Source organism: Crocodylus porosus, unplaced genomic scaffold (genome assembly GCF_001723895.1).
Source record: "Crocodylus porosus isolate Cpor-Errol unplaced genomic scaffold, CroPor_comp1, whole genome shotgun sequence".
NCBI lineage: Eukaryota > Metazoa > Chordata > Crocodylia > Crocodylidae > Crocodylus > Crocodylus porosus.
The window spans coordinates 63,695,559-63,719,464 of NW_017728949.1; the positions used below are offsets into that span (position 1 = coordinate 63,695,559).

Consider the following 23,906-nt stretch of genomic DNA (forward strand, 5'->3'; position numbering starts at 1 on the left):
AAATTATTATTGTTATTATTATTTATTTTAATCAGGAAAACCAGGATCCCTGCTCATAATGATATTGGTGTCAGCAACAGAGTACATTGCGAACAATGCAGCTGAGATATTAGGAGAGAAAATGCATTCTTTGCTTCTTGAGGAAACAGTCTATTCCTTCTGGTACAATACAGATATAATTCAGAGCAATTAGTTACTACTATGATGCCCTCCATGTGAACAACTTGAGACCTTTAATCAGACAAAAGACTAGGTTTGCCACTTTTTCCTTGCAAAGTTAAAAAAAAAAAACAATTCATTGACTGAAACATCTGCAGGCGCTAATTGTAAAGCAGCAGATGAGCCGAGTGCCTTTGACAAGAAGGTTTTCCTTGATTCAGGTTCTCTGTGCGTCTTAAGCCTGATTTAAGCCCGGATCGTTTGACCCCAGTACTCTTTCCTGCCATGGCGGGGTGTCAGACTTGATGCTCTGCTCAGGTCCCTTCTGACCCAACCATCTGTGAAACTTAGTTTCTGACTGTGGGGTCACTTAGGCCCTTCTAATATTATAAAAGCCTTCGTCTGTCCATCCATCTGTCTGTAAAGCCTTATTCGCGCTCTGGTTATCTCGGCAGCCAATCAGAGTGCTCTGCACAGACAGAGACGCATGACAAGGCACCACCGTGACAGTCAGTGGCTCTGGCCTTGCCCCCCGCCCACCCCCCTGCTTCTTGGAGCCAGGGGCCAGAGCAGCCTCCCTTCCCTGCCCCCCCTGCTAAAAAAAAAAAAAAAAAAAGCCAGCAGGGAGGGGGAGGTGGTAGGGAAGAGAGGATGGAGGGAGGGGAGGAGAAACGGGGGGACGGGTTACCAGTGGCAGTGCGGTAGCCCGCCGCCATTGTATGCCACCCACTGGTGCCAGCCACTGCTGCATGCAAGCTCCCCTCCCCGCCCCAGTCCTGGGAGGCAGGAGGTGGGGGGTGTACGGGCCCGAACCCAAACCAGTGGGGTGGAATCGGACCTGAAACATAGCGGGAAGGGGTGGTGGTGGTGGGGGGAGAATGAGCCTGGGCCCAAAGTGTGTGGGTGGGGGTCGGGGGGGAGCCAGACCCCCAACCTGAGTGGGGGATGAGCGATACAGGCTTCTGTCCCTGAAACAACAGTTGATACAGACAACTTTCCATTCCTTTTAAAATCATAAAACTGGGAAATCACGTGACTGGCACTACATCAGTTTGAGGCGGAAACTGGTTAAATTCGCAGACTGGACAGCATATCTTTTTCTTCAGTTCTCCAGAGAAAAATGCTTGTGTCAATCACTAAGGAACAAAAGTGCCGCACTCCCGTTGGTTTCAGAGGGAATTAAGTGCTTTAGTCTGCATCAGAGTTCACAGAACTGGATTGTAAAAGATCATGAAATTATTTAGACCTGTTGCTGCCTATTGATAACTGATGGAAAAGCAAGTGATTATAATCACCCTGTCATGCATCTACAAGGGCATCACTACCAGGTCCAGAGAGGTCTTGCTCCCCTTCTGTGCGGCACTGGTCAGGCCACAGCTGGAGTACTGCGTCCAGTTCTGGGCGCCGCACTTCAGGAGGGACTTGGACAACGTGGAGAGGGTCCAGAGGAGGCCACTCGCATGGTTGAGGGCCTCCGTGGCCAGCCCTATGAGGAGAGGCTGAATCTCTTCAGTCTCCGCAAGAGGAGACTGAGGGGGGATCTTGTGGCTGCCTACCACTTTATCAGGGGCCAGCAGCAGGGACTCGGGGAAAGTCTGTTCACCAGGGCCCCCCTTGGCGTCACCAGGAACAATGGCCACAAGCTGAGGGAGGACAGGTTTAGGTTAGATATTAGGAAGAACTACTTCACCACGAAGGTGGCCAGAGCCTGGAATAGGCTTCCCAGAGAGGTGCTCCTCTGGAAGTCTTTAAGAGGAGACTGGATAGACACCTGGCTGGGGTCTTATGACCCCTGCCACCCCCAGTGTCATTCCTGCCCATGGCAGGGGGTTGGACTCTGATCTGTCTAGGTCCTTTCCCACTCACTGATTCTATAATTGCACATATTTATAAAAAGTGAGTTATATGTAAGTTTGACATAAAAGCTGCAATAGTCATAAAGCTAGTCATACTATTTCATAATTTAATTTCTCAATTTTAGGATTAATCTTAATATCCTGCACTAGAAAACAACAAGTGACACCATGCTGCACTGCATAATTTGAGAAACCCTGAGAGCTGCACTTTTATCTAATTTTGTTTAATGTTTCTATTTTTAATTGCAGAATCATTCATGACATAAGAGATCTCCCAAGATATGTCCTAGCTAAGGTCTCTAGGATCCCTGGTCATTCATCAAGTGCTTTAGCTCTCAGGATGGAACATTAGATTTTCAGTATAATATAGAAGAAGCAACAAAAACACTTGGTAAAATCCTAGTTGTGTATGGCTGGGGACAGAGGGAAGTCAAAGGTAAATATCAACGATGGTGATCCGTGTACTGAGGCAGAGCGCAAGAAGCTTTGAAGGGAAAACAACTGAGGAATTGTCTTTTGGCCCTCTTGGTAGTGGCCAAAAGAGAACTCCCCACTGAGAAGACCCCACTGGAAATCAGTCGGTCAGATTTGCAGAACTACTTGGTATGGCTCCTGAAGTTAATCGTTCTGTTGTCGCTCTTTCATGTCAATCCACCTGTTTTGCTTTTTAAAACATGCATTTTTGGGGCTCCCATGATTGCCTGGAAGTGGGTATTAATGCCAGTCTCTTACACAGCGCTTCCTGAATTTTTTTTGCACTCGGACTACTTTGTACCTGCATTGTTGTAAGTCCTTGGTTAAAGGAGCCTTAGTCACCAGAGTTTTGAATAATGTGCAAGCCATATTCAAGTGGCACACCCCAAGGTAAGAAAACAATATTATTGTAATCTCAAGCAATGATGGATTTATAATTTCGTAGTCTAAAGACTGATTTAATATCCTTCTCTAGTATGAAACAACATATAACCAGAAAAAGAGGGAGTTCAATCAAACAGCTTTTAATATCTGAACTTCTCAGTTAATTCCCCTTCTGATATATTAATGATAGTCTGCAATAACCAGCCTGCAGCTGAGTTTGATTTCACAAGTGTAAGATTAAGTTTATGTTTATGGAGTCTTTTTTTAATAAAATACTCTGATCCATGAAGTTAACACTAGGCTTCAAATCAATAAAAACTGCCTGTGTATGTCCTTTCCTCTAAGGGACATAATTAGCATGCCTGATAATTCACTGCAAAGCTATAATAAGCAGTAGGATGTTTTTCATGTTTTATTGTTCCACTGCAGGATTGCTTTCATTGACCTCCTCTTGTTCATTTTCCTGCCACCGGGGACAGCAGTGTCACTCTGCTTTTATTCTCTAGTGCTCCTTAAAAACCAAAACATTACTTATGTCTTCCAAAAAAGTATTGGATGTAGATATGTTATGAAGCTATTGAATTTAGCGTTTCTAATATACGTAGCTAACTAGAACAAGCTGTCCTTTACAAGCTATCCCTTATGTAAAGAGGAGGAAATGCAGATTCAGTTTTCATTGGGCTAACATGTCATACAAGCTTTTTTTGATTGGGATTTTTTTTCTTCTCTCCTCTGCTCTTATAGAAGCTCAGGTGTCCACCCATCCTTGTACAGACAGATCATAGAAAATTGGGTATCCCATGAGGTCGTCTAGTCCAATCCCCAGGAGATGAAACATTCCTATACTTACCACTTGACTTGGCTGTACCTTTTGGCTACCTTGCTGCTTGACCATCTTATTCTTGAGGCATCCCTAGTAGCTCTAAGAGTTTGCAACCTGATTTAATAAAACCTGAAGATGTGAAAATTCCTATTTTCCCTTTGGGATATGAGTAGAATCTAAAAGACTTTCACTGCTTTCTGTTCGTGTTTCTGGATGACCCAGTACGATTATGTGAACCGTCCACCAAGGATATGCGGACAGGGCAATCCACAGAGGTGGAATGTTCCACTTCTAAAATAAGGGCTGTAAGAGAAGGGTACTTTCATTTCACGTTTGCCCACAGAAATTTTGGCGTACAAAACAAAAAAAGAAAAACTTCCTTTCTGTGTAAGGAAATAAGTACAATAAATATTTCCCTAATAGTTTTTAAATGTGCCTAATAACTTTTAAGTCATTCATCTGTGGAGTAGATACAAGGTGCAGACAGAAGTGCTGCTCCCCACTGTAATTGAGAAGGCTTTGCAGGAAGTGTTCCGAGTTACAATATTCCCCCGGACCAAACAGAAGTTCGCTGTTGGTTCCTCTGTGGAAGGGGAATCTAGTTGCTGGCTGTGAGCTTGTAGCGGGTTTACCCTAGCAGCACCCCATCTCCCTGCAATTCAAGGCTGTGCATTTTTCAGAATGGGAGGAGGGAAAGGGAGCAGAGGGAGCTTGTTCTAGGGAAGTGTGTTTTGTGGGGGTGGGGGGGGGCACTTCAATACATCCACCCCACCCTTCAGCAGGGGCTGAAAATCCTCCAGGCCAAACTCCCTATGTTCCCTTTCCTCCTTCCCATTCTGAAAACAGTGACATGCTGGCAGGCAGCGCAGACAGAAGTTACAGAAGATGCTCTGTTTTGAAACATCTTTATCTGACCCCTCATGCAATGAGGGGTCAGATTTTTACCCAATTGGCCAGTTTTGAAGCTGTCTGCAGCCATGTGCTTATTTGGTCTCAGCTATAAACTGCTTTCTGTGGCCAGATGGCCACAAATTTTACTCAATTTTTTTCTCTTAAGAAAATTGTTTCAGTAGTCCCCACTAATTATCCAGTATCTGCACTCAGTGAAGTCTGGAGCTTCTGGGCTTCAGCTCAGCAAAGCAGTGAGCTTGAAGTCAGCATTTAGTTGCAGAAGTCATTGCTGGGACTCGCATTAATACTTGCTTACTTTTCTTGAATGGAATCCTTAGTCGTGTGCTTGAGCTACTCATTGTTGAGACTGCAATGCATACAACTTAATGTTGATCTCTGTTTTATCTTCTGCTCATGAATGGCTTGTCTACTATTATTGCTTATTTTAGAGAGCAATTGAATGAGCCATGTTTTGGGCATGGTGGAATGCATGACTCTTGAAAGTGGGAAGGGAATGTTTTTTGCCTAACTAACAAGAGAAATGAGGAAGTCCAGTGTTTTTTGTTTTGCTGTTTCATAGCGCTTATCCATGTGGAATAAACAAGAAGATATACATGGCTTGAAGTTAGAATCGGATCCCAGAGCTTAAGTTCTTTTTACAAAATATGCATAAGTATATCAAGTCATGCTGCTCTTTTGTATAAATAAGAAAAGAGAAAAAACAGGAAGGGGCAGGAACCTCTATCTCTTTTCTGCATTCAAAATGTAGACTTTTGTATCTCTTCTGTCAAGGACAGAAATCAGAAACAAATACATGTTGGGATTCCTTAGGTCTTTCAATAATATTTTGTGTTTCTTTGTTTCATTGGATTCCAGAATTAAGTTGTTAGTAGGGAAGGCGTAGGATTGAGTCCTCATGTCTTTGACAGTCTCAACAAATTAGCACCTAAAAGACTGGGAAATGAGTTGTATGGCTGGTGAAATGTCAGAAATTGAGTTGAATGGTAAATGAAGTCTGAAGTACATAAAGCCAATTAAAGCTTTTACCATTTGTCATGATGAAATAACAAATGGAAGGTAAGGGGGAGACTTGTAACCATTTTAAAAGCAATGATTGTTAGGTGTCAGATTGTTTCTTAACCTTTGGAAATGTTGTCACCCATAATAAATATTCTTGCTCGTATAGAATATTTCAGGCAATTTATCTTTTAAAATCCAGAGACAGTAGAATTTGCATTCAGATTGCATTTAGATCTTTCTTGGCAATGTGTGCTTGGTTGAGGGGTTTAAAACTTATTTTGAAAAATTATTTTTAGTTTGGCTAAAGGCTTATGCTTGTATATTATAAATGCCTGTCTAGTAACTATTGTGTCGGGATACATAATTTTAAATTACTACTTTAGAATGTTGTAGTGCTTTTTAACATCTTTCCAGAAGTTTTAACTTGCTTTCTTCCATCTGTCACTTCAAATGTATGCACTCAAATAACACAACTTATATATTCAGGTTGCAGTTCATTTAAGGAGTTGCCTGGGAACCTCAGTAGGGGGTCTCTGCAAAAACAAAGACTATATTATAGGAGCAAACTCTACAACATCTGCCTACTGGTGGGAGTTGTATATCTTCTTTTGTGTCATCTTGTATTGATTGCTCTTAGAGGCCAGGACACTTGACAAGAAGCATCATATGTCCTCTCTAATTAGGCTATTCTTGTACTCCTGTGTCCCTCTAAACCAAAAACCACTTCTATACTATTCAGTCTTCTGTTGTTCTTGTTTGTTTTTCAGCAGTCTGAACTTTCTGCTGAGGAACGGCCAGAAAGACTTGGAGCTACCCAGCAGCATCGAAGGAAAGTAGCATCTCTGAACAAGCAGATTTTACAGAAAACTAAAGTTGTGGAAGAGGTAGGCTTTGTATGGGTAACAAAGAGAAAACATTGATCAATGTATATGACCAAAAAGTTGTTGTCATTCCAAAAAGATGTGAAAGCTGTTATCTGCACCAGCCTTTTGTTATGCCGCATGTTAATTTTAGCGTCTTTGAATGTCTTGCTTGTACACTTTTACAAAGACAATATGGCTATTTTTATGTTTTGAATTGAATAGCCACGTGATACGGGGTGTGCAAGATACTTTCACATTTTAAATTGCAAACCTCTAACAGACTTTCTAACTTTTTTTTTTCCGTCTGTTCTTTCAATCCATCCCATTGAAGGGCCAAGTAAAAATTTGCTCTAGTGTACTGGATATCACAAGTTGTGGAGGTTTTGCTACCAGCAAGCCACCAGAAGTTGGGCATGGCCTGTTGCAGTATCTAGGACCCTTGGGTCCCAGTGGACATGGTGCCAAGAGAGCGAGCAAGGGCTGACATGGGACCCAGCTCTTTGACCACCACTCCAAGCTGGATCTGCTGCTGTGTGGCCCCATGCCTTGCACCCCATGATCAAATTAGAACTTCCTCTGTGATACAGGACACATGCTAGCAACTTCAGCTGGAGCTGTGCTTTGTGCCCTGTGCTAGAGCTGGAGCTACTGGTGCTGCAAGCCCCAGGTTAAATTCAGCCTGCAGACAGCCCTGTGGTATAAATCTGGCTTGGCATGAAGGTAGGTTTGACCCCGCCCGAAATAAATATTAGGATATATCAAGAAGAGTTATATCTAGAAGGGTTTGTAAAACCCTTCTGTTTTATTTTAGGTGAGAGGCTTTTGAGTGAATAGTGTTCTTCTGTTCTGTTTAGTAAAAATAAGGCCAGGAACAAGAATCATGGTTGTATTTATTTGAGCCTGTTTTTGCATTCTCTATATAAACAAAGAAGAGTGCATGCTGAAAATATTCTAAGTAATGGTTCTAATATTAAGTATGCTGTAACGGGACCCAGACCCTGTTATGTGGGTGCGAGGGAAGGGAAGGAGAGGGAACTGTGGTTGGGAGCCTTTAAGAAGCCACAGCAGCTGGCTGTGTGGGGCCACATCTGCAGGGGGGCAGGCTGCCCACCCTGTGCTGAGCTGGGGAAAGCACTTGACAAAAGGAGCATGGCTTCTAGGCGTATAAACCCAGGGCCTGAGCTGGAGCAGGCAGTCTGGCCCTGGATGGTAAAGCTGCTAAGGGAGATGCCTGCAGGAGATGGAGTAGCAGGCACCTGACTTGTTCCCTTGAGCTGCCCAGAGGGAATTCAAGGGAGCCAGTGGCCCTGTAGTGCGGTAATAATGACCCAGAGCTAGGTAGGTTATTTTGTTATGAAGCAGGGGCTTTTGCTTGTGTGGTGAATTAGGTGTGCATGAACATATAATGCATACTGTAACACACAAACACACAAAGACTCTTAACTTTATGGGCAGCCTACCCTTGAAATAGAAAACACAAAACAGAAGAGGATTTGAGAAGAATTTTGGTATTAAGATGTGGTGGGCTTCATCAGGTTGTGCTATGCTGTGCTTTCATGTTATTTCCTCCTTTCACATTATATTTGGCTGTATTTTATCCTTTAGAGGATGACATTTGCTTTCCTTAGCTGCTCACAAAGTGCTTAGCACTATTTCATTTTTTTTTTTTTAATTAGAAGCTGAGGTTCTCTTTCAACCTCTTGATTTTTACAGCACATGGATCTTTAAGTAAATAATACCTCAGAAATACTAAAGTCTAGGGACATCTCTACCTTTATGACAGCAGTCAGCAGCCTCCCAAGAACCTCTAGGGCTGCTGAGGATCACCATGCCACCCTATTCCAGCCATACAGTTTCCTTACTCCCATCCTGCTGCGTTCAGGCTAAACCAATTTGGTGCCACCTAAGAGCACTCCTTGCTGAGGTTCAGATATGGCAGCTTTGAAGCTTCTAGTCAATCTGCAAGCTAATATTTTCTTCCATTTTAATGCACTCACAAAATTTGTTTTTTAATATTTAGATCTAAAATCTTTTTGAAGAATATTTGTGAACTGCAAAAATACCCTATACAGATCATTTAAAAAAAAAAAGCTTCAACCTTCACTCTGGGTAGGAATGAAAACAATTAAGAGGAAAACATAGGATAAACAATATCACTGATGTTTGGAAAAGATAATGCATATGTACAGTGGCTGGTGATGTCATGCATGGTCTTGCAAGCAGAAGAAAGACTGATTTTACTCTTTTTTTCCCTCTTTTGGTTGCTGCCCTTTTAAAAAAAAAAAAAAAAAATGCATTTTAATGATGAACACGTCTGTTACCTGCTCCTGTGTTGGTAAATGTTCATGTGATATTCAGAAAATTCTTGCTGCTATATGTGAATGGCTGCCTTTACAGAACTGCAAGATGAATGTCAATGTTAAAGCAATATTATAAGATATTATAGGCTGAGTGCCTTGACCTCCTTTCCATCCTGAGTCATTTTCCTATACGCAGTCAATTTCCTTGATATTTTTGCATGTTCTTCACACGACAAGAAGGAAGAGGAAAACCGTTTGGGAAAAAAATAAAATTGAAATTGTAGAACAAAAAAAAAAGAGAGAGAAAATGACAGAGCCAGGCTAGTCCTTGAACCTGCTTTTAACTCGCAGGCTAAGTACAGACAGCCAAAGGACATTTTTACACATGCATGTGCCACTGTGCTGGGCACTTTGAAAAGTAGGGAAATGTGCGTCAGCCCTGAGAAAATGGCAGCATTGTGCTTTTGAACTGAAACACATCAGAGGTGCTTTATTTCAAAAGCTCACTGCCATCATTTTTTCTGTGCTGACATGACATGTTTCTTCACTTACACAACTGCATGTGGTGCAGCACAGTTCGCCTCGGCTCGCAGCAGATCTTCAGCGTGTCGCAGGACGAAAAACTATGTATATAAATGTCCCAGCAGCCCAAGACTGAAGTGATTCAATCTTTGCAGGTTAGTTTAAGCTGCAAAGGTTAAACCAATAAGCAAGTGAACAGGCATTCTTTTTTGTTCTGGAAACGCAGCCACATGCTAGCACTGGCCCAGGCTAGAAACTGGGGAGCACTAGAGCACGCCTCCCTGCTCAGTTGGAGCAGACCACTTGGGCCAAGTCTAGCCCTCCCTCCCCTCCTCTGAATTTCGGTCGTGTTACAGTTTTGAACCAGTTTCTGATCACTTATTCTGGTTTCTGTGTAATTTCTGTCCCTAGCCACAAAGATGAAAACTTCTTTTCTTGCAAAATTACAATGGATTTAAAAAAAGGTCTTCAGCATTAATTACGGTCTTTCTGAAAGCTGCAGTTTGCTTTTAGTTTGTTAATATGGTGGTATTCCATTTTGCCACTCTGCACTACTTAATATGATAGTCCCGTGATTACATTTTTTGCAAGTCATGGCAGTCTTATTGACAGTCTCTTTTGTGAGGTTTTCCCTTAGAAGTCAATTATAACTGTTCTTTTAACTTTCCAATAAAGCTTTTTTTCTGGTTGAAATTTCTCATTAACTCTGGCCAAAGGAGATTTTTGTTTTTACTTTGGAGACTAAAAGGGGAGAATTTCGAAGATAATTAGTCAAAAAATGAAAAACTAAGGGCTGTCACTCAGAAAATGCTTTGAAGTTAGGCCCCAGTAGTGCAGTAAACACTGTCCACAGATTAAAATGATAGGGCTAAAAATCTTTAAATTAGTGTGACATTCACCCTCAATGAGACATTGCTTAGAGGATTAAAAGTTGAGTGTGAATTTCTGGAGTCATTAGAACTCTGTTCCTGAATCTTTGGGCTCTCCGTCAAGGACTTTGGTAATTATTGTAAATTCTGTCTACAGCTTTGCAAAAATTAGGAACTGATGAGTGAATGGAATTTTTAGAGCCAGAGCTTTATTTTATGAGCAGCAAACCTAAGATATTATAAAAAGAACAAAAAACTCTTAATATATATTAATAATAAGCTGAAGGAAACTCGCGATACTTTCATCAGGCACATCTACACATTCATTAACGCACTGTAGTTACTGCATGTTTAGTTTAGTGTTCGCTTGATGAAGTATTAACTAAACGTGCAGTTACTGCACAGTAGCACCAGCGCATGGCTTGTTGGTGATGTTTACTGCACAGTAGCCAAATAACACTGCACAGTGGCATATTAGCATGGTTTTTGATTGCACACTACTGTGAAGTGTTATTAGGCTACTGCGCAGTGAGTATCTCATGTAGACAAACTTGTATACTTTTTCTTGATGCATTCTGTTTCTGTGTGTAAATTATGTCTACGCTTGCAGCATTTGTGAGCTGAAAAAGAATCTTCTCATTTATCTGTGAGGCACAGCACATCTCTTGTGGCTCAGTGTGGTTACAAAAACAGCAGGTGGTCTTTTTCTAACAGACTTTATGTTAGACTTTATTATAGCTTTACAACTAGTAGAAATGTTGCATCCTCCTCGACATTGTTCTCTGAAGAAAGACAGTGATCAGAACAATGTACGTATGATACAATTTCTCTGTTATTTACCAAATGGTCTACAAGAGTAGAAGATGTTTCATTAGCACGATCATCATTCTTCTCTAGCTATGAAACTTGGTTTAATATAGCAGGATTAGCTTTCAGTAACCTCTCTTGGCGTTCTATATAACGTACACACTCCATCCATCAGCTACCAGTCCAGTGATGTCTATTTTGTAAAAGCTGATGTTTGTTTTAAAGCTTAAAACATATGAAAAAATATTCAGTAAATGCCTGATCCTATTACTGCAATTATTTTGCCAGAATTCTTGTAACAGGATGCAGATAAAGCAGCTGACCGGGAAAGACTGATTTTGATTTGCTTTCTTACTGTGTAGAAGACGGTCATTGTGAACCTGAACACAGTAAATAACTCAGTAGCTCAGATATTACCATTTCCATTGCAGCTGTAATTAGTGCAAATGGGGAATCAACCTCTTCTTTTTCTCTCTGATTAGTTACAGGCAAAAAATGCTGATCTTCAGGCAAGATGTAGTGAAGCAAAGAAGATGCTATCTGAGGTAATTGTTCTTTATTTCTCCTCTGCAAAAACATTTTGTCTGCTTTCCTCTTCAGGGAAACATGTTGTGCATGAGGAAGGAAGAAAAGATCAGACTTAGGATGTGTATATGATGGTAGTATTAATAACAGCAAGACTGTTGCTACTTGTCTTCACGTTCCTCTCCTAAAGTTAATATGTAGTATTAGACAGAAACAAGTCACTTCTTTGAAAATGCATTGACCAGAGGGAGTTGTACTTCAACAAAATGTATACAGTGGGGTTTTCAAAAGCATTCAGCATTAACCTAACTCTAGTCCCGTTGAAGCCAATGGGAATCGTATGATTGACTTCCTAGTGTTGAAAATTTGACCTGAGTGATCTGATAGCCTGTCAGATTTTTCTCATTTCTGATTGTACTTGGAACAGTAATATGAGCATTTTTGGTGGACTGTGGAAAGAGAGGTACATTGGGAACTGGACATACACCTCACAGTAGTAAAACATACTCTATTCAGATTTTTAATGTTGCTATGTCGATGTTCTGCATGTTTCAGATAAAACAATGGAGCCCACTGAATGCTTACATATCCAGATGAGAATACCTGAGAAATTAGATTGTTCTGGGAATATACAGAACCTGTTGCATCTAAGCTATTCTTCCAGTTTAGACCTTGGTTACTTGAAGCCAAAGATTTTTTTTCTATCCAGTGACAGCTTTAAATGCAGTTCAGGTCTGGAACGCGTTCCAGATAGATACGTGTTTGGAATGGTCACACGAATACTTGTCTGGGCTCTAATGCTAACAATTAACTGAATGTAAAAATTAGCTCTTGCTTGCCTACTTAGGCAAACTTAAAGGCTCCTTAGGCAAACTTAAAGGCTTCCCATTCCACTGTCCTGTCATACCTTCCTGCTTCAGGGAGGGGTATGCAAGAGAGTAGTTCTGCATACTCTGACATGCCTGCACTTAATATGCAGGTAGCCTGCATGAGGGTGAGACATTTAATTCTCTGTGTACATATATAATCTGAACCACAGCCTTACCATTAGAGAGTTCATTTACGGAAGATGAACAAGTGCAGAAGAAGCTGTGCATCATTCAGCTCATGTATTCCCTTTTACAACTTCAGAATGATCTTAGCTTTAGATTTGATTTTCCCTCACTCATGATGTGTTGAACTCTTATTTTGTTCCAGAGCAAAATGTTGGTTGGGTGGTTTTTGTTTTGTTGTTTTTAGTTTTTCTTTTTTGGCTAAAAACTAAATCATAAAGATCTGAAAAAAATGGAAGGTATGACAGAATATCTACCTGAATGTAGGCAGAAACAGTTGGTACAACCTTGTGCCATATATAATTCACCTGACCATTTTGCTGTGGAAGAGAGATGTTAAATATTGATTTGGGAAGGCCTAACAGAGGGCAAGTGCAATGGTCTTTAATTTAGTCATGTTTGCAGACCCATAAATAAAGAAACACTGCAAACCCTAGAAAAAATTCTTGGTTCTTAATGACAGTCAGGAAGTGGATCCATTAGGGGGATTTGCTAATGTATTTATTCAAGGTTTGCTTATCTCTCATAGGTTTTATAATGCTGGGAGATGGAATGGTTTGTGTGTGTATGAGGTTATTTATATGATTTATTAATTATAACCCTTAGGTTAAGAGTCACAGTGAAAAACTGGACAAGGAGCTGGCCGCCTTAGAAATAGAGGAATCCAAAGCAGATTCTAGGTTTGTCGTCTTCTGTATATTGTGAACACTGGTAATGGGTGGCTTTAACAGTATAGCATTGAATGCATAATCTTTTCTCAGTGTGTATAAATAATCAAAAGCTTCTGTAAAGAGTCTGTTTTCTGTTTATTGTACAACCAGTTAATTACACTAAAAGAAAACATTCAGCTTTTCAAAACATTGCCTTATACATATACTAATATTTTGCAGGATCTGTATCGATGGATGAATAGATACTTTTCAAAACACTGGGCTTATATATGCTAATATGTGTATATGTATATAGAGATCTCTATATAGATATAGATCCTGCAAAATATTAGCATAGGTCACTGAACATAGACAACATTAAAATGTCAGACAGATCTCATTATCTCAGATGAAGAGTATACAGGTCCCTATTGAGCCAGCAAAGTAATTATCAATGATTGCCCTTCCAGTTGTTTGGCTTTGTGATCCTGTGATGAAGCTGGTTTATTTAGTCTTTAACACTGAACTTTCTTTAAAATGAATCGGTCTTGTACTATTTCTTCCTCCAGCAACAGACCAAAATTCCAAAAGTCCAATAAGCAAGTTGTGTATTGTAAAGAGGGGAATAGAGCAGAGGTTTTATAAAGGTACAAGTGAGAGGTAAGGATGCAGCTTCTGTTGAACACTGATAGAAGTTAGGTCACTAACTCCCACTTACGGGAGGGCTTTATGAGCCCTCGCTCGGTGAGATCACAGTCTACATGAAAATGAAACTATCCTTTTATTGTAGAAGATCAGTGGAATATATTCGACCTGGGGGTTCCAGGACCCATTTGACGAGAGGGGCTATTTAAAGCCTTAAACTTGCAAAAGAAACTAAATAATATTTGAGATGAGAATAGCTCCCAAGATTTTGTTGGTGATGGAGAACTGCAGGGAAGCACCCGCAGAACACTTGCTTTTTCTGCAGTACCAGCTTTTTTATTTTGCATCATGCAACTGTAACTATGTCTGTAACTTGGTTTATCTCCAGGAAGCTTTTTAATTTTGTTCTAAAAACGTGCGTGTTAAATTTAAGAATTAAAAGAATTTAATACTATTTTCTGGGTTCTTCTAATTTAGTATATTACAGAACCTCCGAGCATTGGTAGCTATGAATGAAAATCTCAAAAGCCAAGAGCAAGAGTTCAAAGCACATTGTAGGGTAAGTGTATATTGTGTTTTATATGAAAAGTGAGAAAACCATGGTATATAGTAGACAGCCCATCTCCACCTGCTCTATAGTTAGTTTGTTAGCATATGGCAGTAATGCTAGATCCCATCTTGAGTAATGCCAACCCATTCCAAGAAACTAAAGAACTATAAAAATAATTGCCAAATCTCCTATGTACTGTATTTTTAAAACTGGAGTACTTTGCAGGGCCATTGTTGGAATAGCTAGAAGTGCTTGCTATCAGAAGGTAGGAGTCACGTGTGGTAGATGAATTTGTGCTGAGTTCTGTCTCTTGGAATTCCTTCTTGAATAGCACAGGAGGCATCTTGACAAGATCATTTCTTGAACCTAGGCAGTCATGTCATCAGGATGCTGGTGCACAATTTTGTGTCTTTGCATTCTACAAATGACACAGAAGAAAATTGTGCTGAAAAATGTTTAAGATTAACACTTGGCTACATTAATGGTAGGCAGGGTAGATATGCACTTTCATAGACTAAGTAAGATAACAAGCCCAACCTCTTATGAACCTAAATTCACTTCATATATAAATGATCCGTCCCATTCACACAGATATAAGTTATTAGCCACATTTTCCAAAACACTTCCAATGTCTTAGCCAACAGCTTGCGGGTCAGAAATGAAAGCTTCTTGTTAGAGGAATAACCCTTTGCCTTTGGAACATCCCACTAGAAGAAACAAGACCAAGGTCAAACTTTGCCATTTTTGGAGCACGTTTCAATTCTGTTGCTTAATTACAGTATTTGCTACTCAGTTCACTGCTGTGATGATGGGCAGCCAGGAAATAAATTCAGTGAGATAAGTGTTTTCATTCCTTCCTAATTTAACAATAGCTGAAGGGATTTTATTTGAACATAATGCAAAGAAAGAAGAATTAGCCTTAGGCAGCAATTGAACACAGAACATTTCACCCCTAAGGATGATTGTATTGGACAGGTGTAGGAACAGAGGGGTTATAATGGAAGCTCTTTTGCAGCATTTAACTTACGTTGGCTTAATTAGATGTGATGTCTATGTGCTGCAATCCAGCATCATAGTGCTATTTTAAGTCTTACGCTGATCTAGTGCTATTTTTTTATATTGCATGTTAGTTGCTTGATGTTTCTCCAAGTAAGAAAGATGGATATTTATAAGTTTAAGAAATAAAACATTCAGTTTTACATAATGAAAAGCATTAGCTTGGGACATAAGAACAAAATACTGTCTAATGTATACTTTTATTAGTGAAGTGTGGATTCAAGCTTTCTTTTGTTTTCTTCTGTTTGAGAAGGTAGATCTTAATTTAAAAAACAACACTCTGTTGTTCTTTTAAAGGAAGAAATGGCACGACTTCAGCAAAACATTGAGAGTTTGAAAGCTGAAGCAATGGAAAACGAGGAGGAAAAGGTATATAGAAAAAATGCATATGTTTATTTTGAATTAGTGTATAAAGATACTAGGTATCATTATTTCTTTTAGGAGACTATGGTAGATTTTTTAATACAGCATTTTACTAGAAGTTTGAGGCATGCTGCAATCAGCCTTATCTAATGGATTGACTGTCATGTAGATTACTGGGGTTTAGAGACAGATTTGGCAGTCTTGATTTGCTACTTAAAACATAGTGCCACCAATTCAGGACCGAGGTTATGCTGTGCTGGGAACTATGTATATTTAATGAAGAAAACAGATGCTCCCCCAAAAACAAATCTAAGCATGAAACAAAAGTAGATGTATACCACAGACGGGAGAGAACAAAGTGAAAGTTATAGTTATAATTGGTGTGATAAAGGCACAAGAAAAGTGTTTGATGGAACTCATTTTAGAAAGAGTCTCTACTTTAGGATGAGTAGTGCTGCCTTTTTAATTTAATTTAATTTAATTCGATTCTATTCTATATTATTTTTTTCTGTTTTATTCAGATTATATGCAACAAAGGCTCAAGGTAGCTTACAAGAGAATAGAATGATCAGTAGCACCATTCTCTTGTATATAGAGTCAAGTTGGTCACAGATCCCATGTCATGTCACTTTCCTGAATACAACATACACTGAAGCCCCCTCTACCTGTTACAAGTATTGTGCGATTACTAGTTAATTGCACAGTTACCTTGAGGCCAGGTACATGTACAAAATACCTATCGCAGAATAACAAGCTCCAGCTAGCTATATATTTAGACCTTGAAGATGTGTACTAACTTGTCTAGCTGGTTGCTATCAAGCTCCAATTTGCACATGTGGCAGGGGCTCCACTATGACTGGGAGCCCCACTAGCTGACAGGGGTGCTCCCAGCTGCAGGGGTGCACCATGCCCAGCCAGAGCTGGGTGTCCTGCAACTAGGAGGACTCTCAGCCCCAGCAGTTGCCACTCTGGTTCCTGGCAGTACAGGGAACCAGAATCCCACAGCTATGGATGCTGGGGCCCATCTGTGTCCCAGCAACTGAGGGCCGTGGCTGCCCCAGGGATAGGTAAAACTCCTGTGGCTGATGGATTGTGACAGCCCAGATCCTTCAGCCACAGGGGAGTGTAGGAGGCACCCTCATGGCTGGGAGCCCCTCAGTTGAGGCGACAGCCAGTGTCAGGAGTTAGCTCTTGCCGGTGCAGGGGGACCCCAGGATTTCAGGCTCCTCCTGCACTGGCAGTAAGATGTGATGGGACCTAATGCACGATCCCACAGTCACACCTTCTGCCATGTACATATAGCATGGCAGGAGGCATGACTATTTGGATTGCAATTAGATCCTACTGTGCCTTTACCTATACACGTAGAGGGGCCCTGAGAGGAACTAAAACATTAAAATCTTGGTTAAAATTTTATACAAAAAGTGTGATTTAGAAATCCAAAATGAATGCCTAAAGTTTTGATTCCCAGTGTAAGCCTGGCGTCACACTAATGCAGGGGTTTTCAACAGGGGGTACGTGATTGAAAACCGCATACCTCCCCTGCTTGCCAGTTGGCCTCTAGGGGAACCTTCAGCCGGCGGCTGGGGCACTTCTTCCTTCTTGACCAGCCGTTGGGGGTACACTAACCCCAAAAGGCTGAAAACCCATGCCCTAATGATTTAGTAAAGTTAACATAAATAGTACAAGGAAAAAGTAAAGAAAAACTTGCCATGCATAATATATTACTGTACCTTGCAGTAATTTCTTTGGAGAAGGAAAATAATCTCCCGTGAAAAGCTATATAGCAAACAACAACAACAACAAAAACTAGCAAAAGTTTGAAAGCTGGCAAAATACACAAGTATTTATCTAGTACAAGGGACACTTATAAGTATTGTTTTTCATATAGCTTCTTTGACACATTTTATTTAAAATCATGAAAATATTGGCATGATCTAGGATATCACTAAGGCAAAAGTGAATGAAAAGAAAAAGAATCCAGTCGATCTGCTAAGTTGTAATTAGAGACTAAAAGTCTGATAAGCTTTTAATCAGAAATTGTTTGCTTTCCCAAATTTTTAGGAACCAGATAAGATTATAGACCAACAATACAAAACAGAGAGAGAGAAACTTCAGAAGATCCGACTGTTATTGGTGAGTGCTAAGTGATACTTTTGTTGTTCTTGTTATAGATTTACTAGGGCAATTTCTTATAGTTTTCTTAGTGTAATATTTTAAATAGATTTCTGTAAAGCTTAAAAAAACAACCCCCCCCAATCATAAAACAATTTAGTGTTGTGAATCAAATGTTGAGGTCTAACAAAACAAATCTAGTAACCTTTCCTCTTTTCCATTGCCGTAATAGAGTTAGCTAGTTTAGCAGTTTGTTTCTGCTTTTCACTATTTTAAATGAAAACTAGGTATTTGTGTATTCTTCCATCTACTCAGGCCCGAAGAAACAGGGAAATAGCCGTTTTACAACGCAAGATTGATGAAGTGCCCAGCAGAGCTGAGTTAACACAGTATCAGAAGAGATTTATCGAACTCTATAGTCAGGGTATGTATATCAAACAGAAATGTGCTACTGAAGGCCATGCAATGAAGGAGTGTAATCGCATTATAAGCTTATGGTGCATGACAAGAGCACCTGCTAATTCTGCTGTATTTAAGGGTCATTTGACATTTACATTATATGCTCCTATCTTCAAGGCTTTATAAACCAGCTGTAAAAATTCCCTTGAGACTGAAACTTGATGCACAAGATCTCTAGAGTAAATTTTGTTTGCAATAGGTTCAGTCACTCGGTTCAATGATCAGTGTTTTGAAAGCCCTTAATCCACTGTTTATACGAGAAGTCCCCATGCATCTGATTCATGTTTTATTAATCACAGTTAACATTACCTTATCACTTTTTTTTCCATGACACTTTTCCACTGTTCTTTAAGTGACTTGTTGTGAACCAAACAATATCAAGAAATCTAAGGTTAAGTCTCTTAATCTTTTAAACAGCTTCTTGTCCCTTTACAGGTACATGTGAGAGGGAGATGAAACGCAATTATTTTCCTTTACAAATAGGCTGCGATAGCCAAGCAGGAAGTTTAAAACAGGAAGTTTTAACTAGAATTTCTTCCCTATAATGATTTGATTTAGGCATATTGGCCCCAATTTTGTATGTGGGCACAATTTGTGGAACTGGACATGCAAGTTGCCTGTGTATTCTACAAATATAGTTCTGTCAGACTGGAGTCAAGGTGGAGAGAACCATGCACAGTCTGTTGGTTGAGGGGGGAGTGCATGGGTATGATTAATAATAGGCGCAAAACTAAAATGTATACAACGCTGCACTTGTCAAATCAAAAACTGAAAACTTAGATAATACCAGAATGATGGTGGCCCATACAACCTTATTTTGTCGCTTTTAACTACTAGTGACTAGGCATAACAGTATATATCTAGTCACATAATCACATCCTGGGTTTTTGCAAGACCTTCTTCAACACCATGGACATAATGGATGGGGTGCCCCTTTACTGAGAAGCTGTTCAGCACATATTCTCCCTGTTGTTCAGCATGCAGCCACTGTCTCTCTTACTGCACCTGATTATACAGGCTCTTCTATGCTATGAATTATTATAGTAATACAAGCCATTAATTTATTTTTATAGCATCCATGGGAGGGTCATAAATATTATTGTTACTCTTGTTTTACAGATGAAGTACAGAGAAATTAAGGTGAAGGATATTCAGCACTTTTGGGTGCCCTATTTGAGATCCACAAGACTTAATTTTTCATGGGATTTGGCATTAAATTCTACTTAGAGGTTATGTGGAGACTACAGAATTACTGTGCCTGATAGCAGTGCCCTCAAACATGCTCCACTGTTCTTTGTGCCTTACCCCCCACTCCCAACCTGAAAAAATACAGCTGACTCCCTGTGTTCCTGTGGATGAGCTGGTTAGTTCTGAGTGAGTTCTGAGTGACAGTGCCAATTAACCCCTCCCACCCACCGCCAATGCTGTGCAGAAGCACAGAGGGCAGAGCAGCATGGTATTTTTCAGGGTGCTGCTGAGCATGGCAGGTTTGCAGTCTAGAAATAGCCAATGTGTTCATAGCGTAGGTCTTGCAGGGAAAGTCCTGGGCAGTACAGTGCCCCGTGTGGATGAACCTTTGGGGAGTTAAGGTGTAAAATTCTAGCAAGTCTTTCCTGAACATGTGTGAATTAACCCCTGAGCCTTGCCTGTTAATACATTCCAAAAGATGTATATGTGCATTATACAAGCCTGCCACCAAAGTACCCAACTTGTATGTCCACGTCCATGGAGATGGAAAGAGAGTAGTTATAACTGAGCCTTTTAGCTCAGTGTGCACCCAATGCAGTGCTGTTCCAGCGGGGACTTGCAGGTTTCCCAGTTAAACTCTTCTGCCTGGATGGGCTAAGCCCAGACAGTCAAAAAGCCCAAGAATGAATTGATTCCATTTTCACAGGTTAATCTGAATTACATAGATTGAACCAATAAGCAAGGGAACAGATGTTCACTTTTGATTCTGGAAATGCACCCATGTACCTGCAGTGACCCAAGCCAGAAGCTGGGGGGTGATAGAGCAGGCCCCCCTGGTCATCTGGAGCAGGCAGCCTGGGCCAAGGCTAGCCTGCCCACCCTGCGAGGGGGAGTTTACATGCTGGTACAAAGCATCCTGGGATGCTGGGGGGACTGTGAGTTGACTGTGGAGGGGATCTGGGACAGAAGTTCAGTAAACTGATTTAACCTAAATCAGTGAAGTCTGATACTACTTCCATCCAGGTTGATCTTAAACCAGCTTTGGCTATTTTGAAAGCGGCTTATGTGCACTGGCTGGCCCTGTGTGCCGGATTCAGAGCACAGGTCTAGTCTGGCTCAGGCATCAGGTGAAGTACGTGTCCTGGACCAGTCCCAAGCATTGTGTGTAGGGCCAGGGCTGGCACATACTGCATGCAGTGCATGAGCTTGGAGCTGGCATGTGGGGCTAGTCTGTGGGCCCAATCCAGCCCACAGACTGGCCCCATGCTCCTCATATTTTCATAGTGTGGGTCTAAGCCCGGGTGGGCAAAATGCGGCCTGCCAGGCCATTCTATCCGGCTCGCGGGGCCCCTAAAAATTTTAGAAAATTAATATTTATCTGCCCCTGGCTGCCTGTCATGTGGCCCTCAAGGGCTTGCCAAAACTCAGTAAGCGGCCCTTGGCCCAAAATAATTCCCTGCCCCTAAGCTGTCCAGTTCCTTGACTGTGATTGAGAAACCCTGTTTAATTGAGAGATTCTTTGTTCCTCATGTCCCTGTCCTCCTCTCCCATGCTCTAATCAGTAGAGGTCAAGTTCATCACAGACTCCTAGTGATTGACTTCCTAGGTTTTCTTTATTACAGTGTTTACCAATGAAATGTGCATTGATGTTAGTTTGACTATGAGCATGTGGTTGCAAATTGCTAAGTTATTTTCCAGGCTGTTAATGTTTATTTTTATCAGCATACTTCATTTATATCATAATAGGAGCATAAAGCGGAGGTTGCTCTTTCATTCTTCCAGGCTTAGATAATTAAGTTACTGTGAATAGTTTCATTGAGCACAGCATAGGACATCAGTTCAGCAAAGGTCTTGCTTAAAGTATGGCAGCTCATTAGCTCTTGTAGAACATATATAGTGAGAATTATTTAGTCAAATGGGCCAAAATGAAGTCACTGATGACCTGCAGGGCCATTCTTGTAACTTAAGTTATCTGTGCATTTCCATTTCCAAGGTAATACGGTTATTGGTTAATATATTAACTGTAAGCACTCTTGTAATATGGAGGTATTAAGTGGCCTGACTCGTAATCACAGCCCTCTGCACTAGATGCCATAAAAACATGTATAACATTGCAGTGGTACTAAGTGTGTAGAAAAGTGAGCAGCTTCCCCTTCAGTGGGAATTTTCTGTCTGCATTTCTGTGCAATGCTAGCATGTGTGTTTTTTCCATACAGTCTGTGCTGCCGTACATCAGTGTAGCTAGGTAACTAATGAGGGAGTTTGGCACTTTATACCTGGCACCCCACCTCCCCCTCGCTGCCGCGTCTAGGCCCTGTATGAGCTGATTTGCCCCAGGCCCCACGCGATCATCTCTGCATATTTTAAAATGTGCAATTTGGTTGTTTTAAAGCCTCTAACTTCCTGTTTTCCTTTTTTTGTGGCAGTTTAATTTGTTCACAGGCACTATTAAAACCTTATTATATAAACAAATGTCTCATACCACAATTCTACAGCATGGAAAGCTGACTCAGATTGGGAAACATAATACCTCTTACTCATTCATCTCCTCTGACCTTATTCCATATAAGTTCCTTCAGTCCTTGCCATTTCTGCTATGGCTCTGTCTAGAGTAGGATGATGAGGTGAATGTGTCTGTGTGTAGGGTAGTGTCTTCCTTAGCCCATGCTACCTATCTTGAGGCTGACCCTGGCATGCTGTGTTTCTCCACTCAGTGCTAAATGGTGTTTTGAAGTATGTTCCTTAACATGTTTGCAAAGCACACCTTTTTCTTTGAGATGAAGCCTAAGTGTTCTCCACCTCCTTTTCTGTAGAAATGCCCCTTCTGCTGTCTACTTTATATTATCCCCTCTGTCACCCATCAGTCTGTTTTTTACATGCAGGTTTCACAAGTTGAACGAAAGTGGCAGACACCAAAAGATGCTAGGCAGCCCATATGATGTTCAAGGAGAAAGAGAGCTCTTCCTTCTTTTCATCCTCCTAGCTGTTAGTATCTCCTTGGATGCTCCTGAGGTGCAAGAGCTACCTGTTGTTGCTACAACTCAATGACGCTTCTTCGTTTTCAGTACTCAAGGCGGCATTAGTAGAGTCATTTTAAGATAGTTTCGTTCCAAAGTCCTACTGATTTCCCTCTCTCCCCCTCTCCTACTCCCTGTGCTGTTCCCACCTCCCCCAGCAGATTTAGTTACTTTGCTCGTGCTCTTTTAAAATCCAAGCTTGACTCCTTTTAAACAGATGTGGATTAGCCTTCTGGAGAGAGGCCTTGCACACTCGCTTCCTTTCTGAGTGAAAGCCAGCAACTCTACCAGACTGTTTTCAGATGACATCTCTTGTAAAGCAGGCCCCACTGGCACATCACTGTCAACAAGTCATTATTGCTGCAGTTGTGGCTTGAAGATAATAGTGACATGAAGTGCAAGGCCTCTCCCCAGAAGGCTTATCCACATCTATTTAAAAAGAATCAACCTTTAAAAAAATACTATATCACTGAATCTTAACAGTAGGAACAAAACATAATCAGAAAAAAGAGTTTTTTATCACAATGAAAGATCTTTGTGCACTGTTCTCCTACCTAGAGTCCTAGAATGGACTCCCTTAAACCAGGATTTCACCTCCTTTGAGCTGGGTTCACAGTATCAAAGCATCCTTGGTTTTTTCTTTGTATTGCCAGTGGGAACATAGTATGAGAACTATTTTTAAACAATTTTATTAGAATATATTTCCTAATACCAAATTAGGCAGATAACAGCAACAAAATATCCTGAACATTCTGGAAGACCAGTCGCCTCGTGCCCTTTCATTGTTGTTCTGTTTTACTTTCATTTGCAGTGTCAGCAACTCACAAGGAAACCAAGCAGTTCTTCACCCTGTATAACACACTGGATGATAAGAAGGTATATTTGGAAAAGGAGGTAAGAAGATTTTTTTTTTTAAAAAATGTTTAGACCTTGACAAAATGGTGCTACGTTTTTGTATAATATTCACTGGATTGGGTTTGTTGGATCAGGGGTAATCACCTTGAAAAGTTCAGAAATGAGCAGAATGGTTATGGACTAAATGTTGTGATGAAGCTAACAAGAAGACTGGTTGACTTAATAGGACCTAGATATTACTTCTGCGTAAAGCTTCTCAGAAAGTGTCAGTTTCCTTGCAGAACTTCCTGCAAGACTGAACTTACAAGCTTCTTGTAGTTCTTTGTGTTGGAAAAGAAAAATGACCACAGTAATCTTGGCATGTGACCTTCTTGCATAACCTTTGCTTTAAGAGGTGGCTATGGCGTTGGGTTGTATGCCAAACAGTCCCCTGTAGGGGATTTTTTTGCGTGTTTTTTTTGGG

General features: G+C 40.7%; 1 protein-coding gene across 1 annotated transcript in view; it reads left to right on the plus strand.

Annotated features, from left to right (window-relative positions):
* CCDC93 (coiled-coil domain containing 93) overlaps positions 1 to 23,906 on the plus strand; it is an 86,954-nt gene that overhangs the window by 49,845 nt on the left and 13,203 nt on the right. Inside the window, exons 12-19 of the mRNA XM_019554334.1 lie at positions 6,375 to 6,491; positions 11,451 to 11,513; positions 13,152 to 13,225; positions 14,318 to 14,399; positions 15,744 to 15,815; positions 17,874 to 17,945; positions 18,240 to 18,348; positions 23,400 to 23,482. Coding sequence (XP_019409879.1) covers positions 6,375 to 6,491; positions 11,451 to 11,513; positions 13,152 to 13,225; positions 14,318 to 14,399; positions 15,744 to 15,815; positions 17,874 to 17,945; positions 18,240 to 18,348; positions 23,400 to 23,482 — 672 coding nt within the window. The remainder of the gene's footprint in view (positions 1 to 6,374; positions 6,492 to 11,450; positions 11,514 to 13,151; positions 13,226 to 14,317; positions 14,400 to 15,743; positions 15,816 to 17,873; positions 17,946 to 18,239; positions 18,349 to 23,399; positions 23,483 to 23,906) is intronic.